The sequence below is a fragment of the Pseudophryne corroboree genome, chromosome 11 (assembly GCF_028390025.1).
Source record: "Pseudophryne corroboree isolate aPseCor3 chromosome 11, aPseCor3.hap2, whole genome shotgun sequence".
NCBI classification, from domain to species: Eukaryota; Metazoa; Chordata; class Amphibia; order Anura; family Myobatrachidae; genus Pseudophryne; species Pseudophryne corroboree.
In genome coordinates this window covers 62,681,302-62,708,733 of record NC_086454.1, presented here as the reverse complement: position 1 = coordinate 62,708,733, position 27,432 = coordinate 62,681,302, and the positions used below count along the sequence as shown (strand labels likewise).

The window sequence follows — 27,432 nt, the reverse complement described above, 5'->3', positions numbered from 1 at the left end:
CCCCCACCGTGCCTGAACTTGTAAAGCCCTAGCGTCATACTGAGGGCTTGGCAGAGGCAGAAAAGGGTTTCTGTTCCTGGGAACTGGCTGATCTCTGCAGCCATTTTCCTCTCCCTCTGTCACGTGCAGAAAAGAGGAACCCTTTTGTCCGCTTGCCAACCAGGACTGCGCCTGATAATACGGCGTCTTATTTTGAGAGGCGACCAGGGGTACATCCCCTTTTTTTTAAGGCAATACTTCCAAATGCCGTTTGGAATCCGCATCACCTGACCACTTTACTGGTAGAATTGGACAACGCACTTATACTTGATGCCAGTCGGCAAATATTCCGCTGTGCATCATGCATATATAGAAATGCATCTTTTAATTGCTCTATAGGCAATAATATACTGTCCTTATCTAGGATATCAATATTTCCAGTCAGGGAATCCGACCACGCCAACCCAGCACTGCACATCCAGGCTGAGGCGATTGCTGGTCGCAGTATAACACCAGTATGTGTGTAAATACATTTTAGGATACCCTCCTGCTTTCTATCAGCAGGATCCTTAAGGGCGGCCATCTCAGGAGAGGATAGAGCCCTTGTTCTTACAAGCGTGTGAGTGCCTTATCCCCCCTAGGGGGTGTTTCCCAACGCACCCTAACCTCTGGCGGGAAAAGGTATACTGCCAATAACTTTTTAGAAATTATCAATTGTTATCGGGGGGAAACCCACGCATCATCACACACCTCATTTTATTTCTCAGATTCAGGAAAACTACAGGAAGTTTTTCCTCACCAAACATAATACCCCTTTTTTTGGTGGTATTCATATTATCAGAAAAGTGTAAACATTTTCCATTGCCTCAATCATGTAATGTGTGGCCCTATTGGAAATCACGGTTGTCTCTTCACCGTCGACACAGGAGTCAGTATCCGTGTCGGCGTCTGTATCTGAGGTAACGGGCGCTTTAGAGCCCCTGTATGAGACGTCTGGACATGCACAAGCTGAGTAGCCGGCTGTCTCATGTCAACCACTGTCTTTAATACAAAGTTGACACTGTCACGCAATTTCAACAGTACATCCACTCAGGTGTCGACCCCCTAGGGGGTGACAACACTATTACAGACACTCTACTCCGTCTCCACATCATTTTTCTCCTCATACATGTCGACACAAACGTACCGACACACAGCACACACACAGGGAATGCTCTGATAGAGGACAGGACCCCACTAGCCCTTTGGGGAGACAGAGGGAGAGTTTGCCAGCACACACCAGAGCGCTATATATATATATATATACAGGGATAACCTTATATAAGTGTTTTTCCCTTTATAGCTGCTGTATTGTTTATACTGCGCCTAATTTGTGCCCCCCTCTCTTTTTTAACCCCTTTCTGTAGTGTAGTGACTGCAGGGGAGAGCCAGGGAGCTTCCCTCCAACTGAGCTGTGAGGGAAAATGGCGCCAGTGTGCTGAGGAGATAAGGACGCCGAGAAAGGGGCGGAGCCTATCATCCGTTTTTCTGTATGTTTTGGCAGGGGTTAAATGCATCCATATAGCCCAGGAGTTATATGTGATGCATTTATTTTAGCCATATAAGGTTTTTATCGATTTATTGCGTCTCAGGGCGCTGCCCCCCCAGCGCCCTGCACCCTCAGTGACCGGAGTGTGAAGTGTGCTGAGAGCAATGGCGCACAGCTGCGGTGCTGTGCGCTACCTTATCTGAAGACAGGATCGTCTTCTGCCGCCGATTTTCCGGACCTCTTCGCTCTTCTGGCTCTGTAAGGGGGCCGGCGGCGCGGCTCCGGGACCCATCCAGGCTGAACCTGTGATCGTCCCTCTGGAGCTAATGTCCAGTAGCCTAAGAAGCCCAATCCACTCTGCACGCAGGTGAGTTCGCTTCTTCTCCCCTTAGTCCCTCGATGCAGTGAGCCTGTTGCCAGCAGGTCTCACTGAAAATAATAAACCTAAACTAAAACTTTCACAAAGAGCTCAGGAGAGCCCCTAGTGTGCACCCTTCTCGTTCGGGCACAGAGATCTAACTGAGGCTTGGAGGAGGGTCATAGGGGGAGGAGCCAGTGCACACCAGGTGATCCTAAAGCTTTCTTTAGATGTGCCCAGACTCCTGCGGAGCCGCTATTCCCCATGGTCCTTACGGAGTTCCCAGCATCCACTAGGACGTCAGAGAAATCAGAAATGTGCAACACATTTTTCATTGCCGTAATCATATAACGAATGGCTCTATTGGAATGTACACTAGTCTCATCGTCAGCGACACTGGAGTCAGTATCCGTGTCGACATCTGTGTCTGCCATCTGAGGTAGTGGGCGTTTTAGAGCCCCTGATGGCTTTTGAGGGCTGAGCAGCCGGCTGTCCCACATCTGCTATGTCGTCAAACCTTTTATGTAAGGAGTTGACACTGTCGCGTAATTCCTTCCACATGTCCATCCATTCAGGTGTCGACCCCGCAGGGGGTGACCTCACATTTATCGGCACCTGCTCCGCCTCCACATAAGCCTCCTCATCAAACATGTCGACACAGCCGTACCGACACACCACACTTTGGGGAGACAGAGAGAGAGTATGCCAGCACACACCAGAGCGCTATATAATACAGGGATACCCACTACACACAGTGATTTTTCCCCTATAGCTGCTATAATACACAATTTGCGCCTAAATTTAGTGCCCCCCCCTCTCTTTTTTACCCTATTGAGCCTGGAAACTGCAGGGGAGAGCCTGGGGAGCGTCCTTCCAGCGGAGCTGTGAGAGGAAAATGGCGCCAGTGTGCTGAGGGAGATAGCCCCGCCCCCTTCACGGCGGACTTCTCCCGCTTTTTTCAGGATATTTTTGGCAGGGGATTTTACACATATATAGTCTTCCTGACTATATTATGTGTTTTTTTGCCAAGCTAAGGTATTTATATTGCAGCCCAGGGCCTCCCCCCCCCAGCGCCCTGCACCCATCAGTGACCGGAGTGTGAGGTGTGCATGGGGAGCAATGGCGCACAGCTGCAGTGCTGTGCGCTACCTTAATGAAGACCGGAGTCTTCAGCCGCCGATATTCTGGACGTTCTTCTTGCTTCTGGCTCTGCAAGGGGGACGGCGGCGCGGCTCCGGGACCGGACGACCGAGGCTGGGCCTATGTTCGATCCCTCTGGAGCTAATGGTGTCCAGTAGCCCAAGAAGCCCAAGCTAGCTGCAAGCAGGTAGGTTCGCTTCTTCTCCCCTCAGTCCCTCGAAGCAGTGAGTCTGTTGCCAGCAGATCTCACTGAAAATAAAAACCTAAATATACTTTCTTTCTAAGAGCTCAGGAGAGCCCCTAGTGTGCAACCAGCTCGGCCGGGCACAAAATTCTAACTGAGGTCTGGAGGAGGGGCATAGAGGGAGGAGCCAGTGCACACCAGGTAGTCCTAAATCTTTCTTAGTTGTGCCCAGTCTCCTGCGGAGCCGCTATTCCCCATGGTCCTTACGGAGTTCCCAGCATCCACTAGGACGTCAGAGAAAATAAGAATTTACTTACCGATAATTCTATTTCTCGTAGTCCGTAGTGGATGCTGGGACTCCGTCAGGACCATGGGGATTAGCGGCTCCGCAGGAGACAGGGCACAAAAGTAAAAGCTTTAGGATCAGGTGGTGTGCACTGGCTCCTCCCCCTATGACCCTCCTCCAAGCCTCAGTTAGGATACTGTGCCCGGACGAGCGTACACAATAAGGAAGGATTTTGAATCCCGGGTAAGACTCATACCAGCCACACCAATCACACTGTACAACCTGTGATCTGAACCCAGTTAACAGTATGATAACAGCGGAGCCTCTGAAAGGATGGCTCACAACAATAATAACCCAATTTTTGTAACAATAACTATGTACAAGTATTGCAGACAATCCGCACTTGGGATGGGCGCCCAGCATCCACTACGGACTACGAGAAATAGAATTATCGGTAAGTAAATTCTTATTTTCTCTGACGTCCTAGTGGATGCTGGGACTCCGTCAGGACCATGGGGATTATACCAAAGCTCCCAAACGGGCGGGAGAGTGCGGATGACTCTGCAGCACCGAATGAGAGAACTCCAGGTCCTCCTCAGCCAGGGTATCAAATTTGTAGAATTTTGCAAACGTGTTTGCCCCTGACCAAGTAGCAGCTCGGCAAAGTTGTAAAGCCGAGACCCCTCGGGCAGCCGCCCAAGATGAGCCCACCTTCCTTGTGAAATGGGCATTTACATATTATGGCTGTGGCAGGCCTGCCACAGAATGTGCAAGCTGAATTGTACTACACATCCAACTAGCAATCGTCTGCTTAGAAGCAAGAGCACCCAGTTTTTTGGGTGCATACAGGATAACAGCAAGTCAGTTTTTTTTTTTTTTTTTTTGACTCCAGCCGTCCTGGAAACTATATTTTCAGGGCCCTGACAACATCTAGCAACTTGGAGTCCTCCAAGTCCCTAGTAGTCGCAGGTACCACAATAAGCTGGTTCAGGTGAAACGCTGACACCACCTTAGGGAGAAACTGGGGACGAGTCCGCAGCTCTGCCCTGTCCGAATGGACAATCAGATATGGGCTTTTGTGAGACAAAGCCGCCAATTCTGACACTCGCCTGGCCGAGGCCAGGGCCAACAGCATGGTCACTTTTCATGTGAAATATTTCAAATCCACAGATTTGAGCGGTTTAATGTGATTTGAGGAATCCCAGAACTACGTTGAGATCCCACAGTGCCACTGGAGGCACAAAAGGGGTTTGTATATGCAGTACTCCCTTGACAAACTTCTGGACTTCAGGAAGTGAAGCCAATTCTTTCTGGAAGAAAATTGACAGGGCCGAAATTTGAACCTTAATGGACCCCAATTTGAGGTCCATAGACACTCCTGTTTGCAGGAAATGCAGGAATCGACCGAGTTGAAATTTCTTCGTGGGGCCTTCCTGGCCTCACACCACGCCACATATTTTCGCCACATGTGGTGATAATGTTGTGCGGTCACCTCCTTCCTGGCTTTGACCAGGGTAGGAATGACCTCTTCCGGAATGCCTTTTTCCCTTAGGATCCGGCGTTCCACCGCCATGCCGTCAAACGCAGCAAGTCTTGGAACAGACATGGTACTTGCTGAAACAAGTCCCTTCTTAGCGGCAGAGGCCATGAGTCCTCTGTGAGCATTTCTTGAAGTTCCGGGTACCAAGTCCTTCTTGGCCAATCCGGAGCCACGAATATAGTTCTTACTCCTCTACGTCTTATAATTCTCAGTACCTTGGGTATGAGAAGCAGAGGAGGGAACACATACACCGACTGGTACACCCACGGTGTTACCAGAACGTCCACAGCTATTGCCTGAGGGTCTCTTGACCTGGCGCAATACCTGTCCAATTTTTTGTTCAGGCGGGACGCCATCATGTCCACCTTTGGTCTTACCCAACGGTTCACAATCATGTGGAAGACTTCCCGATGAAGTCCCCACTCTCCCGGGTGGAGGTCGTGCCTGCTGAGGAAGTCTGCTTCCCAGTTGTCCACTTCCGGAATGAACACTGCTGACAGTGCTATCACATGATTTTCCGCCCAGCGAAGAATCCTTGCAGTTTCTTGCCCTCCTGCTTCCTGTGCCGCCCTGTCTGTTTACGTGGGCGACTGCCGTGATGTTGTCCCACTGGATCAATACCGGCTGACCTTGAAGCAGAGGTCTTGCTAAGCTTAGAGCATTGTAAATTGCCCATAGCTCCAGTATATTTATGTGGAGAGAAGTCTCCAGACTTGATCACACTCCCTGGAAATTTTTTCCCTGTGTGACTGCTCCCCAGCCTCTCAGGCTGGCATCCGTGGTCACCAGGACCCAGTCCTGAATGCCGAAACTGCGGCCCTTTAGTAGATGAGCACTCTGCAGCCACCGCAGAAGAAACACCCTTGTCCTTGGAGACAGGGTTATCCGCTGATGCATCTGAAGATGCGATCCGGACCATTTTTCCAGCAGATCCCACTGAAAAGATCTTACGTGAAATCTGCCGAATGGAATCGCTTCGTAAGAAGCCACCATTTTTCCCAGGACCCTTGTGCAATGATGCACTGACACTTTTCCTGGTTTTAGGAGGTTCCTGACTAGCTCGGATAACTCCCTGGCTTTCTTCTCCGGGAGAAACACCCTTTTCTGGACTGTGTCCAGAATCATCCCTAGGAACAGCCTATGTGTCGTCGGAAACAGCTGCGGTTTTGGAATATTTAGAATCCACCCGTGCTGTCGTAGAACTACTTGAGATAGTGCTACTCCGACCTCCAACTGTTCTCTGGACCTTGCTCTTATCCATTTTCTTTGAAGAAGAATCATCATTTCGGCCATTACCTTGGTAAAGACCCGGGGTGCCGTGGTCAATCCAAACGGCAGCGTCTGAAACTGACAGTGACAGTTCTGTACCACGAACCTGAGGTACCCTTGGTGAGAAGGGCAAATTGGGACATGGAAGTAAGTATCCCTGATGTCCAGGGACACCATATAGTCCCCTTCTTCCTGGTTCGCTATCACTGCTCTGAGTGACTCCATCTTGATTTGAACCTTTGTAAGTGTTCAAATATTTCAGATTTAGAATAGGTCTCACCGAGCCTTCTGGCTTCAGTACCACAACATAGTGTGGAATAATACCCCTTTCCTTGTTGTAGGAGGGGTACTTTGATTATCACCTGCTGTGAATACAGCTTGTGAATTGTTTCCAATACTGCCTCCCTGTCGGAGGGAGACGTTGGTAAAGCAGACTTCAGGAACCTGCGAGGGGGAAACGTCTCGACTTTCCAATCTGTACCCCTGGGATACTACTTGTAGGATCCAAGGGTCCTGTACGGCCCCAGCGTCATGCTGAGAAACTCGGCAGAAGCGGTGGAGGGCTTCTGTTCCTGGGAATGGGCTGCCTGCTGCAGTCTTCTTCCCTTTCCTCTATCCCTGGGCAGATATGACTCTTATGGGGACGAAAGGACTGAGGCTGAAAAGACGGTGTCTTTTTCTGCAGAGATGTGACTTAGGGTAAAAACGGTGGATTTTCCAGCAGTTGCCGTGGCCACCAGGTCCGATGGACCGACCCCAAATAACTCCTCCCCTTTATACGGCAATACTTCTTTGTGCCGTTTGGAATCTGCATCACCTGACCACTGTCGTGTCCATAAACATCTTCTGGCAGATATGGACATCGCACTTACTCTTGATGCCAGAGTGCAAATATCCCTCTGTGCATCTCGCATATATCGAAATGCATCCTTTAAATGCTCTATAGTCAATAAAATACTGTCCCTGTCAAGGGTATCAATATTTTTAGTCAGGGAATCCGACCAAGCCACCCCAGCTCTGCACATCCAGGCTGAGGCGATCGCTGGTCGCAGTATAACACCAGTATGTGTGTATATACTTCTTAGGATATTTTCCAGCCTCCTATCAGTTGGCTCCTTGAGGACGGCCCTATCTGGAGACGGTACCGCCACTTGTTTTGATAAGCGTGTGAGCGCCTTATCCACCCTAAGGGGTGTTTCCCAACGCGCCCTAACTTCTGGCGGGAAAGGGTATACCGCCAATAATTTTCTATCGGGGGAAACCCACGCATCATCACACACTTCATTTAATTTATCCGATTCAGGAAAAACTACAGGTAGTTTTTTCACACCCCACATAATACCCTTTTTTGTGGTACTTGTAGTATCAGAAATATGTAACACCTCCTTCATTGCCCTTAACAAGTAACGTGTGGCCCTAAAGGAAAATACGTTTGTTTCTTCACCGTCGACACTGAAATCAGTGTCCGTGTCTGTGTCGACCGACTGAGGTAAATGGGCGTTTTAAAGCCCCTGACGGTGTTTGAGACGCCTGGACAGGTACTATTTTGTTTGCCGGCCGTCTCTGTTGACATTATCACGTAATTCCTTGAATAAGCCATCCATTCCGGTGTCGACTCCCTAGAGAGTGACATCACCATTTCAGGCAATTGCTCCGCCTCCTCACCAACATCGTCCTCATACATGTCGACACACGCGTACCGACACACAGCGCACACACAGGGAATGTTCTGATAGAGGACAGGACCCCACTAGCCCTTTGGGGAGACAGAGGGAGAGTTTGCCAGCACACCCCAAAAACGCTATAATTATACAGGGACAACCTTTATATAAGTGTTTTTCCCTTATAGCATTTTAATATATATAGTCATATCGCCAAATAAGTGCCCCCCCTCTCTGTTTTAACCCTGTTTCTGTAGTGCAGTGCAGGGGAGAGCCTGGGAGCCTTCCCACCAGCATTTCTGTGAGGGAAAATGGCGCTGTGTGCTGAGGAGAATAGGCCCCGCCCCCTTTTCGGCGGGCTTCTTCTCCCGTTTTTCTGAGACCTGGCAGGGGTTAAATACATCCATATAGCCCCCAGGGGCTATATGTGATGTATTTTTAGCCAGAATAAGGTACTATCATTGCTGCCCAGGGCGCCCCCCCCAGCGCCCTGCACCCTCAGTGACCGCTGCTATGAAGTGTGCTGACAACAATGGCGCACAGCTGCAGTGCTGTGCGCTACCTTATGAAGACTGAAAAGTCTTCTGCCGCCGGTTTCTGGACCTCTTCACTTTTCGGCATCTGCAAGGGGGTCGGCGGCGCGGCTCCGGGACGAACCCCAGGGTGAGACCTGTGTTCCGACTCCCTCTGGAGCTAATGGTGTCCAGTAGCCTAAGAAGCCAATCCATCCTGCACGCAGGTGAGTTCACTTCTCTCCCCTAAGTCCCTCGATGCAGTGAGCCTGTTGCCAGCAGGACTCACTGAAAATAAAAAACCTAACAAAACTTTTACTCTAAGCAGCTCTTTAGGAGAGCCACCTAGATTGCACCCTTCTCGGCCGGGCACAAAAATCTAACTGAGGCTTGGAGGAGGGTCATAGGGGGAGGAGCCAGTGCACACCACCTGATCCTAAAGCTTTTACTTTTGTGCCCTGTCTCCTGCGGAGCCGCTAATCCCCATGGTCCTGACGGAGTCCCAGCATCCACTAGGACGTCAGAGAAATGTAGGGGCGTGGCTTCGTGGGGAAGGGGCATGTCCACATAATAGTGCCAATTCACATTACACCACACAGTAGCGCCGCTTCTACACATTGCGCCAGGTAGAACCTCCTATACACACTGCACCAGGTAGAGTACGTTGAGAAAACGAGATTGATAGCAGCCTTGCGCTTTCTAATTGCTGCTTGTTCTCAGGTAATGGAGGAGACACCCAAAACCTCCTAGTTTACAGAAGTTACATACACAAAAATATACCAAGAACTAGCGCTATGTGTTTAATCTGAAGTTTGATGATAGGGATATTGCCACGTAGTTTCAGTGATCCCCTATGTAGTCTCTCCCTGGAAATACACTTACAGGTTGTTTCTTTCACGTGTGTCCGGACGGTGTTTGTGTTTAGAAGGTCCTGGCAGTCGGTGATTTGGACTCCGTATTGTGCACTTACCTGTCTGCAGCCGGTGCGTGTATCTATGAGGTTTTCCATCAGCCGCCGATATCCAGTTCCTGTTGATGTATGCGGACTTTTAAGACTTTTTATGAAATCTGTAAATAAAATAAATCCTTTTGTGGAGATCAGTCTGTTGGATGTAAATTGGGGATTTCTACTGGAAACCAATACGCAGAGAGGAGAAAGATACCTTTATGGGCACGCGGGACAGAAAGCCAATGTAAGCTTTATAACCGTCAGTGAAAGTGTATTCTGGTGCCAGATTGTTGAAATCCTTGTGCTGATAAAGATACCTTTATGGACACACGTGAAAGAAAGAGAGAGACTACATAGGGGATCACTGAAACTACGTGGCAATATCCCTATCATCAAACTTCAGTTTAAACACATAGCGCTAGTTCTTGGTATATTTTTGTGTAGGTAAAGCACATACACTTTGCGCCAGGTAAAGCACATTATACACATTGCGCCAGGTATAGCACATTATACACATTGCGCCAGTTAAAGCACATTATACACATTGCGCCAGGTAAAGCACATTATACACACTGCGCCAGGTAAAGCACATTATACACACTGCGCCAAGTAAAGCACATTATACACATTGCGCCAGGTAAAGCACATTATACACATTGCGCCAGGTAAAGCACATTATACACACTGCGCCAGGTAAAGCACGTTATACACATTGCACCAGGTAAAGCACATTATACACACTGCGCCAAGTAAAGCACATTATACACACTGCGCCAAGTAAAGCACATTATACACATTGCGCCAGGTAAAGCACATTATACACACTGCGCCAAGTAAAGCACATTATACACATTGCGCCAGGTAAAGCACATTATACACATTGCGCCAGGTAAAGCACATTATACACATTGCGCCAGGTAAAGCACATTATACACATTGCGCCAGGTAAAGGTACATTATACACATTGCACCAGGTAAAGCACATTATACACATTGCGCCAGGTAAAGCACATTATACACATTGCGCCAGGTAAAGGTACATTTCATTTCAATACAATAAAAAATAAAATACATCAGTTAATGTCATTTTGAAACCCAAATAATTATCCTGCTAGCTAGGAGTACCCACACTGCAATAGTGCAGGCTGAGACTGCACAGTGAATCTTGCAGAAGTTTATGCTGCCAGGCTGAGGCTAGTAGTCTCGCATAGATTACAGGCTGCACAGCACATAAACATTGATCGCACCCCAGTTGGCTGTGCTGAGACGGACACTCCTCTTAGCCAATTACAGTCACATGCCCAGCATTCTCTTTGATTGTAGCTGTGCTAAATTTAGCTACAATCATCTTCCCTGACATGCGGGGGGGGGGTGCCCAGCACAGGGCTAGTCTGCCGTGCATGTCAGTCCAGCCACCAATCCACCCCCCCCCCCCACCCCACCCCGCGCGCACAGCGGCGATGCTTTTGTACTTGTGAAGTAACTCCCGGCCAGCGCAGCTCCTGCGGCTGGCCGGGAGATGATCGTCGCTGCCCCTGCCCCCCGCACAGTCCGGGAACGTCTGCATTGGCCTGACCGCGCCCCCATAACGGCAGCCAAAGGCCGCCACGCCTCCCCCTCCCGCCCAGCGACCGTCTCTGCCTGTCAATCAGGCAGAGGCGATCGCTAGGGAACTACGGTCTTCGACTGTCTGGCAAGCTCCGGCGCACTGCGACGCCGGCACATGCACAGTTCCGACCCGATCGCTGCGATAAACTGCAGCAAGCGATCGGAATGAACCTCCATGTATTAGCATCATGCACCTGCCCAACACATGTAGCACTAAGCAGCCACCATACTCGGAGCTGGTTAACAAGCAGCATTTACTGTACTGAGTGACAGCCACAGTGACCATTCCTCATAGGAGCCGGTATACTGACCGTCCATTCCCCATTCCCCCCTGCAGAAAACCCCCAGTGAGAACCCCAGTAGCATCCACAGCCACAATCACCAGCCCCCCTCCACCCGTGGGACCCCCGCAGAGGCATTCACAGGCTACAGACAGCCACAATCCCCAAACCCCTATCCCATCCCCCCCCCCCCCCCCCCCCGCGAGGCTACCACAGTGGGAACCCCTAGCGTCGGTCACCACAGGAAAACAGTCACCACAGCAGCAATGGCACTGCCCCAACCCCCCCTCCCCCCAGAGACGCCTCACGGGTCCGTGCACTTCTTTAACACGCGTTGCGGCCGCAGCCATGTAATCTCCCCCTGCAGCACGTCGCGACCCGACTGTCACACAGACATGTACTCCCCGGCAGATAGCCGCGTACACTTTACCAGGGAGTTGTGTGATGCCCGGACCCAGCACATGCGATCACAGCCGGAGGTTATACAGCGGTGAGCATCCACCATCGCAGCTCCTCGCAGGAACCCTGAAGCGGTCATCCCAGTAAAAAGAGCCACCTCCACATAGCCGGCCCCCCTATCCCCAGAGATACTAGGTAAACCCCAGCTCACAGCATGCGCGGCCACCGCGACACCTGTCACCCGCCCCAGACGACACCTCAGAAACCCCTCAGCAAGCCCAGCATGTGTTTACACGCTTCACTTTGCGTCGACCACTATTGGTCGACAGTAAGTAGGTCGACATTAGTTTTTTTTCACTTTTTTTGGTGTTTTCTCTGTACAGTGACCGGGAACCCCAATTAGTGCACCTCTTCGCTCGCCATGCTTCGGGCAAGGTACCTCGCTGCGCTCAGCACAGGTTACCGTTCCCAATACTAGTCCACATGGATCGTAAAGTATGAACAAGTAAAAAAAAAAAAAAAAAGAAGAAGAATTGAAAAACTCATGTCATGTCCACCTTGAGTCCCTGTCGACCTAGAGACCGGATACCGGTGGTCACATATTACCAAATCATCAAGACTCGACACAAAGAAAGAAAAAGAAAAAGTTGTGCCAACCATTGTCACGTCGACCTTTTGTACCTGTCGAACTTGCCCTGTCAACCTGTTACCTGCTGATATTTTGAACGTGTCGGCCATTTGGTGTCGACCTAAATACTGTAAATCTTCTATACCACACCCACGTGGCATACGGTCCTGTATTGGGAATGTGTTTTTATTTATCCTCATACAAAAGAATAATCAATATAATAAATCCTCCACCTAGTGCAGGGTTGTTGTGGGACTACTATCAGGATCATGATAAAACTGTGGGAGAGCATGCTGGGATGTATAGTCCAACAGCAGCTGGAGGGCGGCTTATTGCCCACCCCTGACCCATGCCAGTTGATTTTACTATTCCCGTATAGGAATGGGGTGCATGTTTTTTAAGCACCCTTTTGCACAAATAAACAGGTTTAGTGGTTTGCGGGTAATATAACGTATTGAGCACTGAATGTGCTTTATGTTTCTTATTATTTCGTTGATTAGTTTTCTTGTTTCTGTAATTCAATTGCATCATTTTGTCACATGCACAGACATGCAAACACATCAACACAAACATAAACACAGACATTAGATACAGTTGCAGAAAAGCATCCATTTGTGCAGATACAAAGGGGTATTATTAAGTAACCATCAGGCTCTCAAAAGCTGGAGAACATTGGCAGCATAGACCGATAGATTTAAAACGACAACAGAAATTAAAGATAAATCAAGCCTGATGAGCACTTACTTCTATTGCTGTTTTTCATCAGTCAAAGACGATGAACCAGCTAGTTAGTAAATATAAACTATAGTTACATTTTATACAAAAAATATAGTTACTGTCAAAGTCAGAAAAATATCACGCTACACGTTGCCATATATTCACCTCATGCGCTTGCCCGCTGCACATGCACTTTCACTGGCGTGCGTCCACATACTCGCAAATGCGTGACGGCGCCTCTACGGGCGTGCGCTCGAGCGCATGGTATGTGCACTTACGGTAGAGTTTGTGTGCGTCTAGCGAGCGACTCAATCGCTCCTTAATAAATCCATATAGCAGGTTTTATAGGTAATGTTCCCCTTAGTAATAACTAAGTTTGGTTAAAGTGACTTGCTCATGGACATGGGAATCCCTCTTTTCGTGATACAAAGGGTCTGTCTAAGGTTGAACAGTGGTGTCTGGTACCTAACCGAAGAGTATTTTAATAGCAACAATCCGGTGTTGGTTAGGTATAGATTAAACGCTCCTGCGTATAGTTATGGCCATTAGTAATTTCTGGACATATCCTATATTTGCAGTTCATTATCCATGCGGCGGGAATCCGGAGATTCCCTCCCACCTGAGCTGTTTGAAATAGTCACAGCCCACCTGTTCAAATCCACCTATGACCTTTTGTTATAGTGCAGAGAGACATTCCTGTGTCCAATGAACAATAAGGTTGTAGGGCCCTTTGAAGTACACTGTATGTTGTGTATATAAGGGTCACTGTCCCCAGACCGGCCAGTACTCTCTCTTCAACAGTTATCGCTGATAATTGAAGGACTGGATTCCGGTTGCGCCTGCGAGTGTTCCCCGTATGGTATGTTTCTCTGTGGCCACTTTGTTACCCGTGTAATGTTAGCCATTCATACTTAGTCTATGTATTTGTATTTGTGATCGTTTATTATTGTGTATATTTCTGTCTAGTTATCCTGTTAGAATTATATGTTAGCCTGTAGTGTATGACTTGTTAACTGTTTCTCTTTTCGATATAACTAAAAGCTTGTTAGTAAAGGTGTTGGAACCTTAGCAAGGTTTCGTGTGTTCATTACATTTGCAGAGGGTAATAGGAGCGTCCCGATCGCTCAAACAGCTTTGGTATTATTAAGGTTAAGCAGCGTTATATCGCTACAGTGTTTCAGTACAAGGTTTACAGCATAAGAATATCCTTTCTGTGTGTTACATTCAAGGTTTACTGATTGTCATCTTGTGAGCGTCTGCGCCGCTTGTGATCTCCTCGTGGTCTCGAGCGTCCGCTACGCTGGTAGCGTATCATTACGGTAGTCGGCAGCCTATAGCGTGCTTGACTCTACGCATTAAGCCATGAGCGAACGTGCCGCTCGTGCGTCTCGACCACGGCTAAGCGTCTACTACGCTAAGTGCGTACCCTTACGGTACCTCATACGCCAATTGCGTACTTAGTCTCTTACCCATATATAGTGAATATTATAAGGTTATCAAATCGACATTATCATTATGCATCCAAGTTTACAAATATTAAGCCATATAGAAATATGGAAACAAATACTCCCAATTGGCACTTAATAATACATGCGTGCAACCAATGATAAATTAAAAACACTATTTATTCACATGTAAAAATAAAAATAGCCTTCCGGAGAGATTATTTAAATTTTTACATGTGAATAAATAGTGTTTTTAATTTATCATTGGTTGCACGCATGTATTATTAATTGCCAAGTGGGAGTATTTGTTTTGGTTTTGTTGCTGGCATACCTCTTTTTCCCCAATCGGCTGCTGATATACATCAGTAGTGTTCCTTCTAGGCTGTTTCAGCAGGGTGCTGCACCCTGCCCATTCTTGAAATGTGAAAAAGCACCCTGTCCTATTTTAGAGCACCCTGCAGGACCATAAATCGCCCCCTTGTATACAGACTGTAACAGTCAGAGTGCATGCTACAATGTTGTCGTCTACTCCTCGCCCACCTCTGAAATTGGAACACAATTTCTATCCTTAGCCAACTGGATGGCAGATGAGGCACTGTAAATAACACAGCACTCTGATAAAGAGGGAAAGAACAGGGTAAGCAGTGAGCATGTACTGCTTACAGTATTTCCCTAGTAGAACAGACTTATTGTTTTCCTTTATATTTTAACCCATTGTTTAACTTTTCTGTTTTATAACAAATACGGATTATAACTACTTCAGCACTGGAAAAGACATTTATATGTATCTACTTATGTATATGCTACAGCCGATCTTTCAAGAAGACTGGACATATACAGTATGTTTCTCAGTACAGATGTTAGGTGTCTTATATGTATGTAGGGGTATGAGATTTACTAAGGGTAAAATGTATGTACAAAGACTATAAACATTTGCCCTATGCTTTGTGCGCAAAGCGTCACATCAAAAATGTGCCCCTCAAAATAAAAATGTGCCCTCAATGCTCAGCACACTGCCCTAAAAAAATCCTAGAGTGAACACTACATCAGTTAAGGACTATATTCAGTACAGAGCCCTAAAGCTATTTTTTGTTGGTATATAAATATGGGCACATTGGAACACGTACATCCAGATAGAGTAATGTACCCTTATCATATCCTTATATCAGCGTTTCTACAGCTGCCTATACCAGCCATACTGCCACAGTAGGGATGTCCCATTATTGCTAAGACTATGGGGGTCATTCCGACCTGATCTCTCGCAGCGATCGGGTCGGAACTGCGAATTCGCCGGCGCATGCCAGCCGTCGTTGCCTAGCGATCACCTCTGATCTAGGGGGCACGGTCCGGCCAACGCAGGCGTGGCTGGACCATTTGGGGGGGGCGGGCCGCGGCGGCTGCGTGACGTCACACGCAGCCGCTGCAAGCCGGGGAGCGTCGAGTAGCTCCCGGCCAGCACGCTAAAGCTGCGCTGGTCGGGAGCTACTCCTTGAAGTGCAAAGGCATCGCCGCTGTGCGATGCCTTTGCACTTCTGCTGGGGGGGGGGGGGGGCCGGACCAACATGCGGGGCGGACTAATCCTGGATCGGGGAAATCAGACATGCTGGAAATGCGCGATTCGAAGATACGGACCACAAAATGATAGGGATAGGCAAGTGGGGGGTTTTTAAGATGCAGTTTTTTTCAGCTGATTGCCCCTATCTATGGATCTAACAGGAAATCGACACAGACTGGAAGTGTGTACCCATCATAAGAGCCCCGTTACCCACTGAACACTTGCTCTGAGATGGATCATGTGCAGTACACTAATGGAAAGCAATAGAGGTAAGCGCACAGCAATCTTATTTTATTCCCCCTCTTCTATACAGCTGTAAACTGAATTTAGGAACTGGACAGGCTGTGTATACACCGGGCAGGGGCTTCTCCCACCATAGACAGCACAGTATGTGTCCCTGACAGTCACTATAAAATCATGGAAACACTGGCGAGCGGAAATCAGTCAAGGACACTGCAGCAGGTGACAGCACCAGGCTATAGGGATGAACCCAGTCCCTACACCTGCTCTCCCATATTACCTGCTGCTGCTGCCACCGAGGTCTGAACGCACCGCCCGGCTATCACACTCCGCGCTATCTGCCCACAGGCTGCAGCCAGAGCCATCTTCCGCCCACTCCGTCCGCACACACTCTCCGCGGCGCTATAGGGGCCGGTTCCGTACAGTGTGCCCCGGCAATAGCTGTCCGTCCGGGAACTAGTCCGGCGTGTTTGGTTCCGAGGCGACCGGAAGTGACGGGGTTAGTAACGGCAACACCAGATCTGACAGCAGCAGCAGCAGCAGCAGTTTGCTGAGTGAAGGTGTCACACACAAGCACTGCACCCGGCACTGGGGCTGTTTTATGGATGGAGCTGTTTGTTAAAGCGCAACTGGAACTTCTGCAAGAGGAGAGAGAGGCTGAGATTGAACAGACCAGGTAAGAAGCATGTCCTGTAGTGTACGCACTGTGGTGCATACTGTATGCTATACAGCAGGGGTGGGGAACCTTTTTTCTACCGAGGGGCATTTGGATATTTATAAAATCCTTCGGGGGCCATACAAAAAATTCTCAACTTAAAAAATTACCCTGCCTCCCAGTAGGTCTGCCCCTTAGAGGTACTGTGTGTGCGCACCGGAGGCTCGTGCGCCAAGAAATGGGTGTAGCCAGTTAAAATGGGACGTGATACACATATGCCCCCAATAGTGCGGTGCCAGATCCACAATTGCCCCCACAGTGCCAGGTATACAGATGCCCCCACAGTGCCAGATATACAAATGCCCCTCACAGTGCCAGGTATACAAATGCCCCTCACAGTGCCAGGTATACAGATGCCCCTCACAGTGCCAGGTATACAGATGCCCCTCACAGTGCCAGGTATACAGATGCCCCCACAGTGCCAGGTATACAGATGCTCCGACAGTGCCAGGTATACAGATGCCCCCACAGTGCCAGGTATACAAATGTCCCCACAGTGCCAGGTATACAAATGTCCCCACAGTGCCAGGTATACAAATGCCCCTCACAGTGCCAGGTATACAAATACCCCTCACAGTGCCAGGTATACAGATGCCCTCACAGTGCCAGGTATACAGATGCCCCCACAGTGCCAGGTATACAGATGCCCCCACAGTGCCAGGTATACAGATGCCCCCACAGTGCCAGGTATACAGATGCCCCCACAGTGCCAGGTATACAGATGCCCCCACAGTGCCAGGTATACAGATGCCCCCACAGTGCCAGGTATACAGATGCCCCTCACAGTGCCAGGTATACAAATGCCCCTCACAGTGCCAGGTATACAAATGCCCCTCACAGTGCCAGGTATACAGATGCCCCCACAGTGCCAGGTATACAGATGTCCCCACAGTGCCAGGTATACAAATGCCCCTCACAGTGCCAGGTATACAGATGCCCCCACAGTGCCAGGTATACAGATGCCCCCACAGTGCCAGGTATACAGATGCCCCTCACAGTGCCAGGTATACAGATGCCCCTCACAGTGCCAGGTATACAAATACCCCTCACAGTGCCAGGTATACAGATGCCCCCCACAGTGCCAGGTATACAAATGCCCCTCACAGTGCCAGGTATACAGATGCCCCCCACAGTGCCAGGTATACAGATGCCTCCACAGTGCCAGGTATACAGATGCCCCCACAGTGCCAGGTATACAGATGCCCCCACAGTGCCAGGTATACAGATGCCCCCCCACAGTGCCAGGTATACAGATGCCCCCCCACAGTGCCAGGTATACAGATGCCCCCCCACAGTGCCAGGTATACAGATGCCCCCCCACAGTGCCAGGTATACAAATGCCCCTCACAGTGCCAGGTATACAGATGCCCCTCACAGTGCCAGGTATACAGATGCCCCTCACAGTGCCAGGTATACACAGATGTCCCCACAGTGCCAGGTATACAGATGCCCCCCACAGTGCCAGGTATACAGATGCCCTGCCCCCCCCCCCCCCCCTCCGTGCTGCTTTCGGCGGGACACGGAGGAGAGCGCGGCTATGTTTGGCGGCGGCGGCATGTAAGACTTGAACCCAGCCGCCGGTTCGAGAGCCAATCAGAGCTCGCGGACCGGCAGCCGCAGCTTCTGATTGGCTGCCGGTCCGCGAGCTCTGATTGGCTCACGAACCGGCGGATGGTTTCAAGTCATACTCGCCGCTGCTCCCACCCGACAGCCGCGCTCTCCTCCCTGTTCTGACAGCTGAGACACGCTGCCGCCGGACTGAGCGGCAGCGTGTCTTACTGACACAAGCTGGTGGGCCGGACCAAACGCTTCGCGGGCCTTATACGGCCCGCAGGCCGGAGGTTCCCCACCCCTGCTATACACTATATTGCACTCCTCTGCAACACTGCTGCATATAGTACATGCTGCAGAGTAGGGTAGTGGACTGTACTGCCTTATTTCTGTAACTATATATCCCACATCTTAATTCACTTACTTGAATCAACACATAAACTGCACAGTTAGCAGTAATGTAGAATACAGCAGAATATTTATCTATAGAATAATTGACTGTGACCCACTGACGCATGCGCTGACAGTGCCAGAGTATACTGCGTATGTGAAGATCTACAGGGAAATGGCACTGGCACCATTTTCTCTTATTTCTATACTGCCCATGCCCAGATGGTTGGTTCTAAACTGGCAGAAGCGACCTTCTGATGTCACTAGGGGAGGAGACACGTCACCAGGGGGAGGAGCTACGGTCGAACAGGGTACCCAAAAAGTACCTTCGCTCGCCACGCGCCGGGCTGATTACTAAAGGTAATAGATGGTGGCGTGGATAGTAGAGGAGCTATCCCGCTGGCCTAGCTCCTCCCCCTTGTGTCATGCCGCCTCCCTCTGACGTAAAAGGTCCCTTAGGCCACTTGAATCTAGCATCTACCATGCCCAGATCTCCGGGATGATAGCTCCCATGCCAATTTCCCGGTGATATCTCCATTGCTTGGCGGACAGGTAAGTGTAATCTGCGAGTACGGTGTGGGCCACCCTGGGCACTGGGGCCTTGTGCTCCGCGCACCCAGCACCTATTATAGATACTCCCATGGTCCTGCTGCACAACTAGATACACAGGAGAGCATGACAATGGAGACAGGAGCGGGCACAGCAAAAGCAGGAACTGACCCTGACCAATCAAAAGACAGGTACAAACCTACTAGTATTTACATAAAGACTATAGGCCGGATGTAATGAAGTCCGAGTTGGCAGAACTCAGTCTTTAAAGTGGCAATCATTTACAAGGTATGGTTTTGCCTTGTACATGATTGCCACTTTAAAAAAAATGTACGAGTTTGAGGGGAACCCGCACCTCCCGGGCATCTTGTACTTCATTACTTCCAGCCCCATGTATGTATTTTGCATACCTGCCAATGTACATAGACAAGAGTTATTTCAGCTAGACTTTTAATGAATTGTCAGCCATCTATATTCTAAGGTGATGTTGAGGCTGCATCATTCTACATATTGTACATTATGTATGTTGTGTTTTCCCTATAGGGCCTGGCAGGAGAATGTATCTTTAAAAGAATTACAGCGGAAAGGTGTCTGCTTGCTGAAACTGCGAGTATCTAACCATAGGACGGGGCTGTATGGACGCCTTGTGGCCACCTTTACACCCAAGTATGACGCAGAAGCAGTATTGCCAAGTAACGACTTCAGATCAGGTATTGCTGATGTGAGAGAGGTCTGTTAGGTCTGTAAAGCTGCTTATAAATACATGTAATTGTCTATTAAGTGCCAAACACAGTGAAACATAAGGCGAAACTGTGGCTTTATAATGAGGTTGCATTATAGTCTCATTAATACATTTAAGTGCACTTTTGTGCTCAAAAATTGTACTTGGTAACAAGTGACGATGGCAGTATAAGGAGACATTGTTACAGTAGAGTCCTGCGATCTATACAGCAGGCTGTATCATCAGATCTAAATCAATTTTATTGTCTAACTCAGTGTTTCCCAACCACGGTCCTCAAGGCACACTAACAGTTCTGGTTTTAGTGATATCCCTGCTTGAACACAGGTGACTTAATTAGTACCTCAGTTATTTTGATTTCTCTAACGTCCTAAGTGGATGCTGGGGACTCCGTAAGGACCATGGGGAATAGCGGCTCCGCAGGAGACTGGGCACATCTAAAGAAAGCTTTTGGACTATCTGGTGTGCACTGGCTCCTCCCCCACTCTCCTGAGCTTCTTAGTGAAAGTTTTAGTTTAGGTTTTTTATTTTCAGTGAGACCTGCTGGCAACAGGCTCACTGCATCGAGGGACTAAGGGGAGAAGAAGCGAACTCACCTGCGTGCAGAGTGGATTGGGCTTCTTAGGCTACTGGACATTAGCTCCAGAGGGACGATCACAGGCCCAGCCATGGATGGGTCCCAGAGCCGCGCCGCCGGCCCCCTTACAGAGCCAGAAGACAGAAGAGGTCCGGAAAATCGGCGGCAGAAGACATCCTGTCTTCACCAAGGTAGCGCACAGCACTGCAGCTGTGCGCCATTGCTCCTCAGCACACTTCACACTTCGGTCACTGAGGGTGCAGGGCGCTAGGGGGGGGCGCCCTGAGCAGCAATAAAAACACCTTGGCTGGCGAAAATACATCACATATAGCCCCCAGGGCTATATGGATGAATTTTAACCCCTGCCAGAATCCATAAAAAAGCAGGAGAAAAGTCCGCGAAAAAGGGGCGGAGCCTATCTCCTCAGCACACTGGCGCCATTTTCCCTCACAGCTCAGTTGGAGGGAAGCTCCCCTGGCTCTCCCCTGCAGTCACTACACTACAGAAAGGGTTAAAAAAGAGAGGGGGGCACTAATTAGGCGCAGTATTAACAATACAGCAGCTATAAGGGGAAAAACACTTATATAAGGTTATCCCTGTATATATATAGCGCTTTGGTGTGTGCTGGCAAACTCTACCTCTGTCTCCCCAAAGGGCTAGTGGGGTCCTGTCCTCTATCAGAGCATTCCCTGTGTGTGTGCTGTATGTCGGTACGTTTGTGTCGACATGTATGAGGAGAAAAATGATGTGGAGACGGAGCAGATTGCCTGTAATAGTGATGTCACCCCCTAGGGGGTCGACACCTGAGTGGATGAACTGTTGGAAGGAATTACGTGACAGTGTCAGCTCTGTATAAAAGACAGTGGTTGACATGAGACAGCCGGCTACTCAGCTTGTGCCTGTCCAGACGTCTCATAGGCCGTCAGGGGCTCTAAAGCGCCCGTTACCTCAGATGGCAGATATAGACGCCGACACGGATACTGACTCCAGTGTCGACGGTGAAGAGACAAATGTGACTTCCAGTAGGGCCACACGTTACATGATTGAGGCAATGAAAAATGTTTTACACATTTCTGATAATACGAGTACCACCAAAAAGGGGTATTATGTTCGGTGAGGAAAAACTACCTGTAGTTTTCCTGAATCTGAGAAATTAAATGAGGTGTGTGATGATGCGTGGTTTTCCCCCGAAACACCCCCTAGGGTGGATAAAGCGCTCACACGCTTGTAAGGGCTCTACCCTCTCCTGAGATGGCCGCCCTTAAGGATCCTGCTGATAGAAAGCAGGAGGGTATCCTAAAATGTATTTACACACATACTGGTGTTATACTGCGACCAGCAATCGCCTCAGCCTGGATGTGCAGTGCTGGGTTGGCGTGGTCGGATTCCCTGACTGAAAATATTGATACCCTAGATAGGGACAGTATATTTTTGCCTATAGAGCATTTAAAAGATGCATTTCTATATATGCGTGATGCACAGAGGAATATTTGCCGACTGGCATCAAGTCTAAGTGCGTTGTCCATTTCTACCAGTAGAGGGTTATGGACACGTCAGTGGTCAGGTGATGCGTATTCCAAACGGCATTTGGAAGTATTGCCTTAATAAGGGGAGGAGTTATTTGGGGTCGGTCTTTCAGACCTGGTGGCCACGGCAACAGCTGGGAAATCCACGTTTGTACCCCAGGTCGCCTCTCAACATGAGAAGACGCCGTATTATCAGGCGCAGTCTTTTCGTGGACAAGCGGGCAAAATGTTCCTCATTTCTGCCCCGTGACAGAGGGAGAGGAAAAAGGCTGCAGAAATCAGCCAGTTCCCAGGAACAGAAACCCTCTCCCGCCTCTGCCAAGCCCTCAGTATGACGCTGGGGCTTTACAAGCAGAATCAGGCACGGTGGGGGGCCCATCTCAATGAATTTCAGCGCGCAGTGGGCTCACTCGCAAGTAGACCCCTGGATCCTTCAGGTGATATCTCAGGGGTACAAATTAGAATTCGAGACGTCTCCCCCTCGCCGTTTTCCTAAAGTCGGCTTTACCGATGTCTCCTTCTGACAGGGAGACAGTTTTGGAAGCCATTCACAAGCTGTATTCCCAGCAGGTGATAATCAAGGTACCCCTCCTGCAACAGGGAACGGGGTATTATTCCACACTGTTGTGGTACCGAAGCCGGACGGCTCGGTGAGACCGATTCTAAATCTAAAATCTTTGAACACTTACATACAGAGGTTCAAATTCAAGATTGAGTCACTCAGAGCAGTGATTGCGAACCTGGAAGAAGGGGACTACATGATGTCTCGGGACATCAAGGATGCTTACCTTCATGTCAAAATTTACCCTTCTCACCAAGGGTACCTCTGGTTTATGGTACAGAACTGTCACTATCAGTTCAGACGCTGCCGTATAGATGGTCCACGGCACCCCGGGTCTTTACCAAGGTAATGGCCGAAATGATGATATTCCTTCGAAGGAAGGGAATTTTAGTTATCCCTTACTTGGACGATTCCCTGATAAGGGTAAGATCCAGGGAACAGTTGGAGGTCGGTGTAGCACTATCTCAGGTAGTGTTGCGGCAGCACGATTGGATTCTCAATATTCCAAAATCGCAGCTGGTTCCGACGACTCGTCTTCTGTTCCTAGGGATGATCCTGGACACAGTCCAGAAAAAGGTGTTTCTCCCGGAGGGGAAAGACGGGGAGTTATCCGAGCTAGTCAGGAACCTCCTAAAACCGAGCCAAGTCTCAGTGCATCAATGCACAAGGGTTCTGGGTAAAATGGTGGCTTCCTACGAAGCAATCCCATTCGGCAGATTCCACGCAAGAACTTTCCAGTGGGACCTGCTGGACAAATGGTCCGGGTCGCATCTTCAGATGCATCAGCGGATAACCCTGTCACCAAGGACAAGGGTGTCCCTCCTGTGGTGGTTGCAGAGTGCTCATCTTCTAGAGGGCCGCAGATTCGGCATTCAGGGTCCTGGTGACCACGGATGCCAGCCTGCGAGGCTGGGGAGCAGTCACACAGGGAAGGAATATCCAGGGCTTATGGTCAAGCCTGGAGACATCACTTCACATAAATATCCTGAAGCTAAGGGCCATTTACAATGCTCTAAGCTTAGCAAGACCTCTGCTTCAAGGTCAGCCGGTGTTGATCCAGTCGGACAACATCACGGCAGTCACCCACGTAAACAGACAGGGTGACACAAGAAGCAGGAGGGCAATGGCAGAAGCTGCAAGGATTCTTCGCTGGGCAGAAAATCATGTGATAGCACTGTCAGCAGTATTCATTCCGGGAGTGGACAACTGGGAAGCAGACTTCCTCAGCACGACCTCCACCCGGGAGAGTGGGGACTTCACCCAGAAGTCTTCCACATGATTATAAACCGTTGGGAAAAACTCGACAGGTATTGCGCCAGGTCAAGGGACCCTCAGGCAATAGCTGTAGACGCTCACCGTGGGTGTACCAGTCAGTGTATGTGTTCCCTCCTCTGCCTCTCATACCCAAGGTACTGAGATTGATAAGATGGAGAGGAGTAAGCACTATATTCGTGGCTCCGGATTGGCCAAGAAGGACTTGGTAACCGGAACTTCAAGAGATGCTCACGGAGGATCCTTGGCCTCTACCTCTAAGAAGGGACCTGCTCCAACAAGGACCCTGTCTGTTCCAAGACTTACCACGGCTGCGTTTGACGGCATGGCGGTTGAACGCCGGATCCTGAAGGAAAAAAGGCATTCCGGATGAAGTCATCCCTATCCTGATCAAAGCCAGGAAGGATGTAACCGCAAAACATTATCACCGCATTTGGCGAAAATATGTTGCGTGGTGCGAGGCCAGTAAGGCCCGACGGAGGAAATTCAACTGGGTCGATTCCTACATTTCCTGCAAACAGGAGTGTCTATGGGCCTGAAATTGGGGTCCATTAAGGTTCAAATTTCGGCCCTGTCAATTTTCTTCCAAAAAGAACTAGCTTCAGTCCCTGAAGTTCAGACGTTTGTAAAAGGGGTACTGCATATACAGCCTCCTTTTGTGCCTCCAGTGGCACTTTGGGATCTCAATGTAGTTTTTTGGGTTCCAAAAGTCACATTGGTTTGAACCACTTAAATCTGTGGAGTTAAAATATCTCACATGGAAAATGGTCATGCTGTTGGCCCTGGCCTGGGCCAGGCGCGTGTCAGAATTGGCGGCTTTATCCTGTAAAAGCCCTTATCTGATTTTCCATTCGGACAGAGCGGAATTGAGGACTCGTCCTCAGTTTCTCCCTAAGGTGGTTTCAGCGTTTCACCTGAACCAACCTATTGTGGTGCCTGCGGCTACTAGGGACTTGGAGGACTCCAAGTTGCTAGACGTTGTCAGGGCCCTGAAAATATATGTTTCCAGGACGGCTGGAGTCATAAAATCTGACTCGCTGTTTATCCTGTATGCACCCAACAAGCTGGGTGCTCCTGCTTCTAAGCAGACTATTGCTCGTTGGATTTGTAGTACAATTCAGCTTGCACATTCTGTGGCAGGCCTGCCACAGCCAAAAATCTGTAAATGCCCACTCCACAAGGAAGGTGGGCTCGTCTTGGGCGGCTGCCCGAGGGGTCTCGGCTTTACAACTTTGCCGAGCAGCTACTTGGTCAGGAGCAAATACGTTTGTAAAATTCTACAAAATTGATACCCTGGCTGAGGAGGACCTGGAGTTCTCTCAATTGGTGCTGCAGAGTCATCCGCACTCTCCCGCCCGTTTGGGAGCTTTGGTATAATCCCCATGGTCCTTACGGAGTCCCCAGCATCCACTTAGGACGTTAGAGAAAATAAGAATTTACTTACCGATAATTCTATTTCTCGTAGTCCGTAGTGGATGCTGGGCGCCCATCCCAAGTGCGGATTGTCTGCAATACTGGTACATAGTTATTGTTACCAAAAAATCGGGTTATTGCTGTAGTGAGCCATCTTTCCAGAGGCTCCTCTGTTATCATGCTGTTAACTGGGTTTAGATCACGAGTTGTACGGTGTGATTGGTGTGGCTGGTATGAGTCTTACCCGGGATTCAAAATCCTTCCTTATTGTGTACGCTCGTCCGGGCACAGTATCCTAACTGAGGCTTGGAGGAGGGTCATAGGGGGAGGAGCCAGTGCACACCAGATAGTCCTAAAGCTTTCTTTAGATGTGCCCAGTCTCCTGCGGAGCCGCTATTCCCCATGGTCCTTACGGAGTCCCCAGCATCCACTACGGACTACGAGAAATAGAATTATCGGTAAGTAAATTCTTATTTTAACCATCTGTGCTGAAGCCTGGATATCGCTAAAACCTGCACTGTTGGTGTGTCTTGAGGACCGCGGTTGGGAATGCCTGGTCTAACTAGAAGAGTTGAGAACTCTTAAATGAATTACAGGTAGTATAATGAAAGGTTACAACAGAATGTGACATGCGCTGATAAAGTCATCAGTCAGTTACTGAATGACCTACAGCAGAGGTTCTCAAACTCGGTCCTTGGGGTCCCACACAGTGCATGTTTTGCAGGTCTCCTCACAGAATCGCAAGTGAAATAATTAGCTCCACCTGTGGACCTTTTAAAATGTGTCAGTGAGTAATTAATACACCTGTGCACCTGCTGGGTTACCTGCAAAACATGTACTGTGTGGGCTCCCGAGGACCGAGTTTGAGAACCTCTGACCTACAGTATGGTGGCTGTTGGGCTCATACACATGGGTGCATTTAACATTGGTAACACATAAGCTACACGCACTGCATCAGTACTTCAAATCAGTATAGTGTATGGCAGTAACAAGGGGTGTGTAAAAAGGGCTTCCACCCACACCACAAGGCTGAGCTGGTTGCACGGTCCTTGCCCTGATGGAACATTTGTGGGAACACTGCTACATAGAAAGGTGCAGACTTTGGGCCTAATTCAGGTTGGATCGCAGAATGCGATCCGACCGTAAAAATTACAAAAAAGATGTGGGCGCTTGCACAGTGCCCATCCTGCACATGCATCCGCACATGCATCCGGGGGGGGGGGGGGGCCGCAGAAAATGCGATCGCCTCTGCCTGTCATTCAGGCAGAGGCGTTCGCGGGGCGGGCGGCAGCGCTCCGTTTCCGAGACAGAGTGTTGTGGGGGCGTGGTCTGCGAACGGGGGTGTGATCGTGGAAGCTGCATGATGTCACATGAAGCTATCAGAAAGATAGCGGCAGGCTTCCTGAGGGCGCATCTGAGCTGCGCCGGCAGGAGGCAACCTTAATTTCTGCTATCAAGCAGAAATTGCAATGCGATCGCAATTTCTGCTTGATAAATGGGGGGAGGCAGCAGTCAGCATGCTGGGCGGCCCCAGCATGCGTTCAGAAGGATTGCAAATTCTGCTAATTAGCAGAATTTGCAAACCTTACTGAAATAGGCGGTGCTCATCTTCCTGCCCCACCAGGTCTTTATTGTGTAACGTCATGTTCATGGGAGACGGGATGTGCCAACACATGGCACCTCTGTGCCCTGTTCATAGTGATCAGTGACTAGACCAAGGGTCTATTGCTTTGCATTTATAAGCCATCCAACATTCACTATATAATATAGTATAATATACTGTGCGTCTGTGGTATCCGGATGATAGATCTACAGTGTCTAGGTAAAAAGCCAATATTTGGTCAACATGCATTAGGTCT

At 49.3% G+C, this 27,432-nt stretch overlaps 2 protein-coding genes across 3 annotated transcripts in view; one reads left to right on the top strand and one right to left on the bottom strand.

Moving 5' to 3' along the window:
• Nucleotides 1-16,768, bottom strand: part of MRPL21 (mitochondrial ribosomal protein L21) — an 88,747-nt gene extending 71,979 nt beyond the window's left edge. The window contains exon 1 of the mRNA XM_063944352.1: nt 16,560-16,768. Within this exon, the coding sequence (XP_063800422.1) occupies nt 16,560-16,644 (85 nt within the window). The 5' untranslated portion in view covers nt 16,645-16,768. The remainder of the gene's footprint in view (nt 1-16,559) is intronic.
• A 19-nt stretch (nt 16,769-16,787) lies between these two features.
• The window catches only part of IGHMBP2 (immunoglobulin mu DNA binding protein 2), a 155,031-nt gene continuing 144,386 nt past the window's right edge, over nt 16,788-27,432 (top strand). For both annotated transcript variants that reach the window (XM_063944350.1, XM_063944349.1), the window contains exons 1-2: nt 16,788-16,955; nt 20,028-20,194. In XM_063944350.1, coding sequence (XP_063800420.1) covers nt 16,885-16,955; nt 20,028-20,194 — 238 coding nt within the window. In that variant the 5' untranslated portion in view covers nt 16,788-16,884. The remainder of the gene's footprint in view (nt 16,956-20,027; nt 20,195-27,432) is intronic.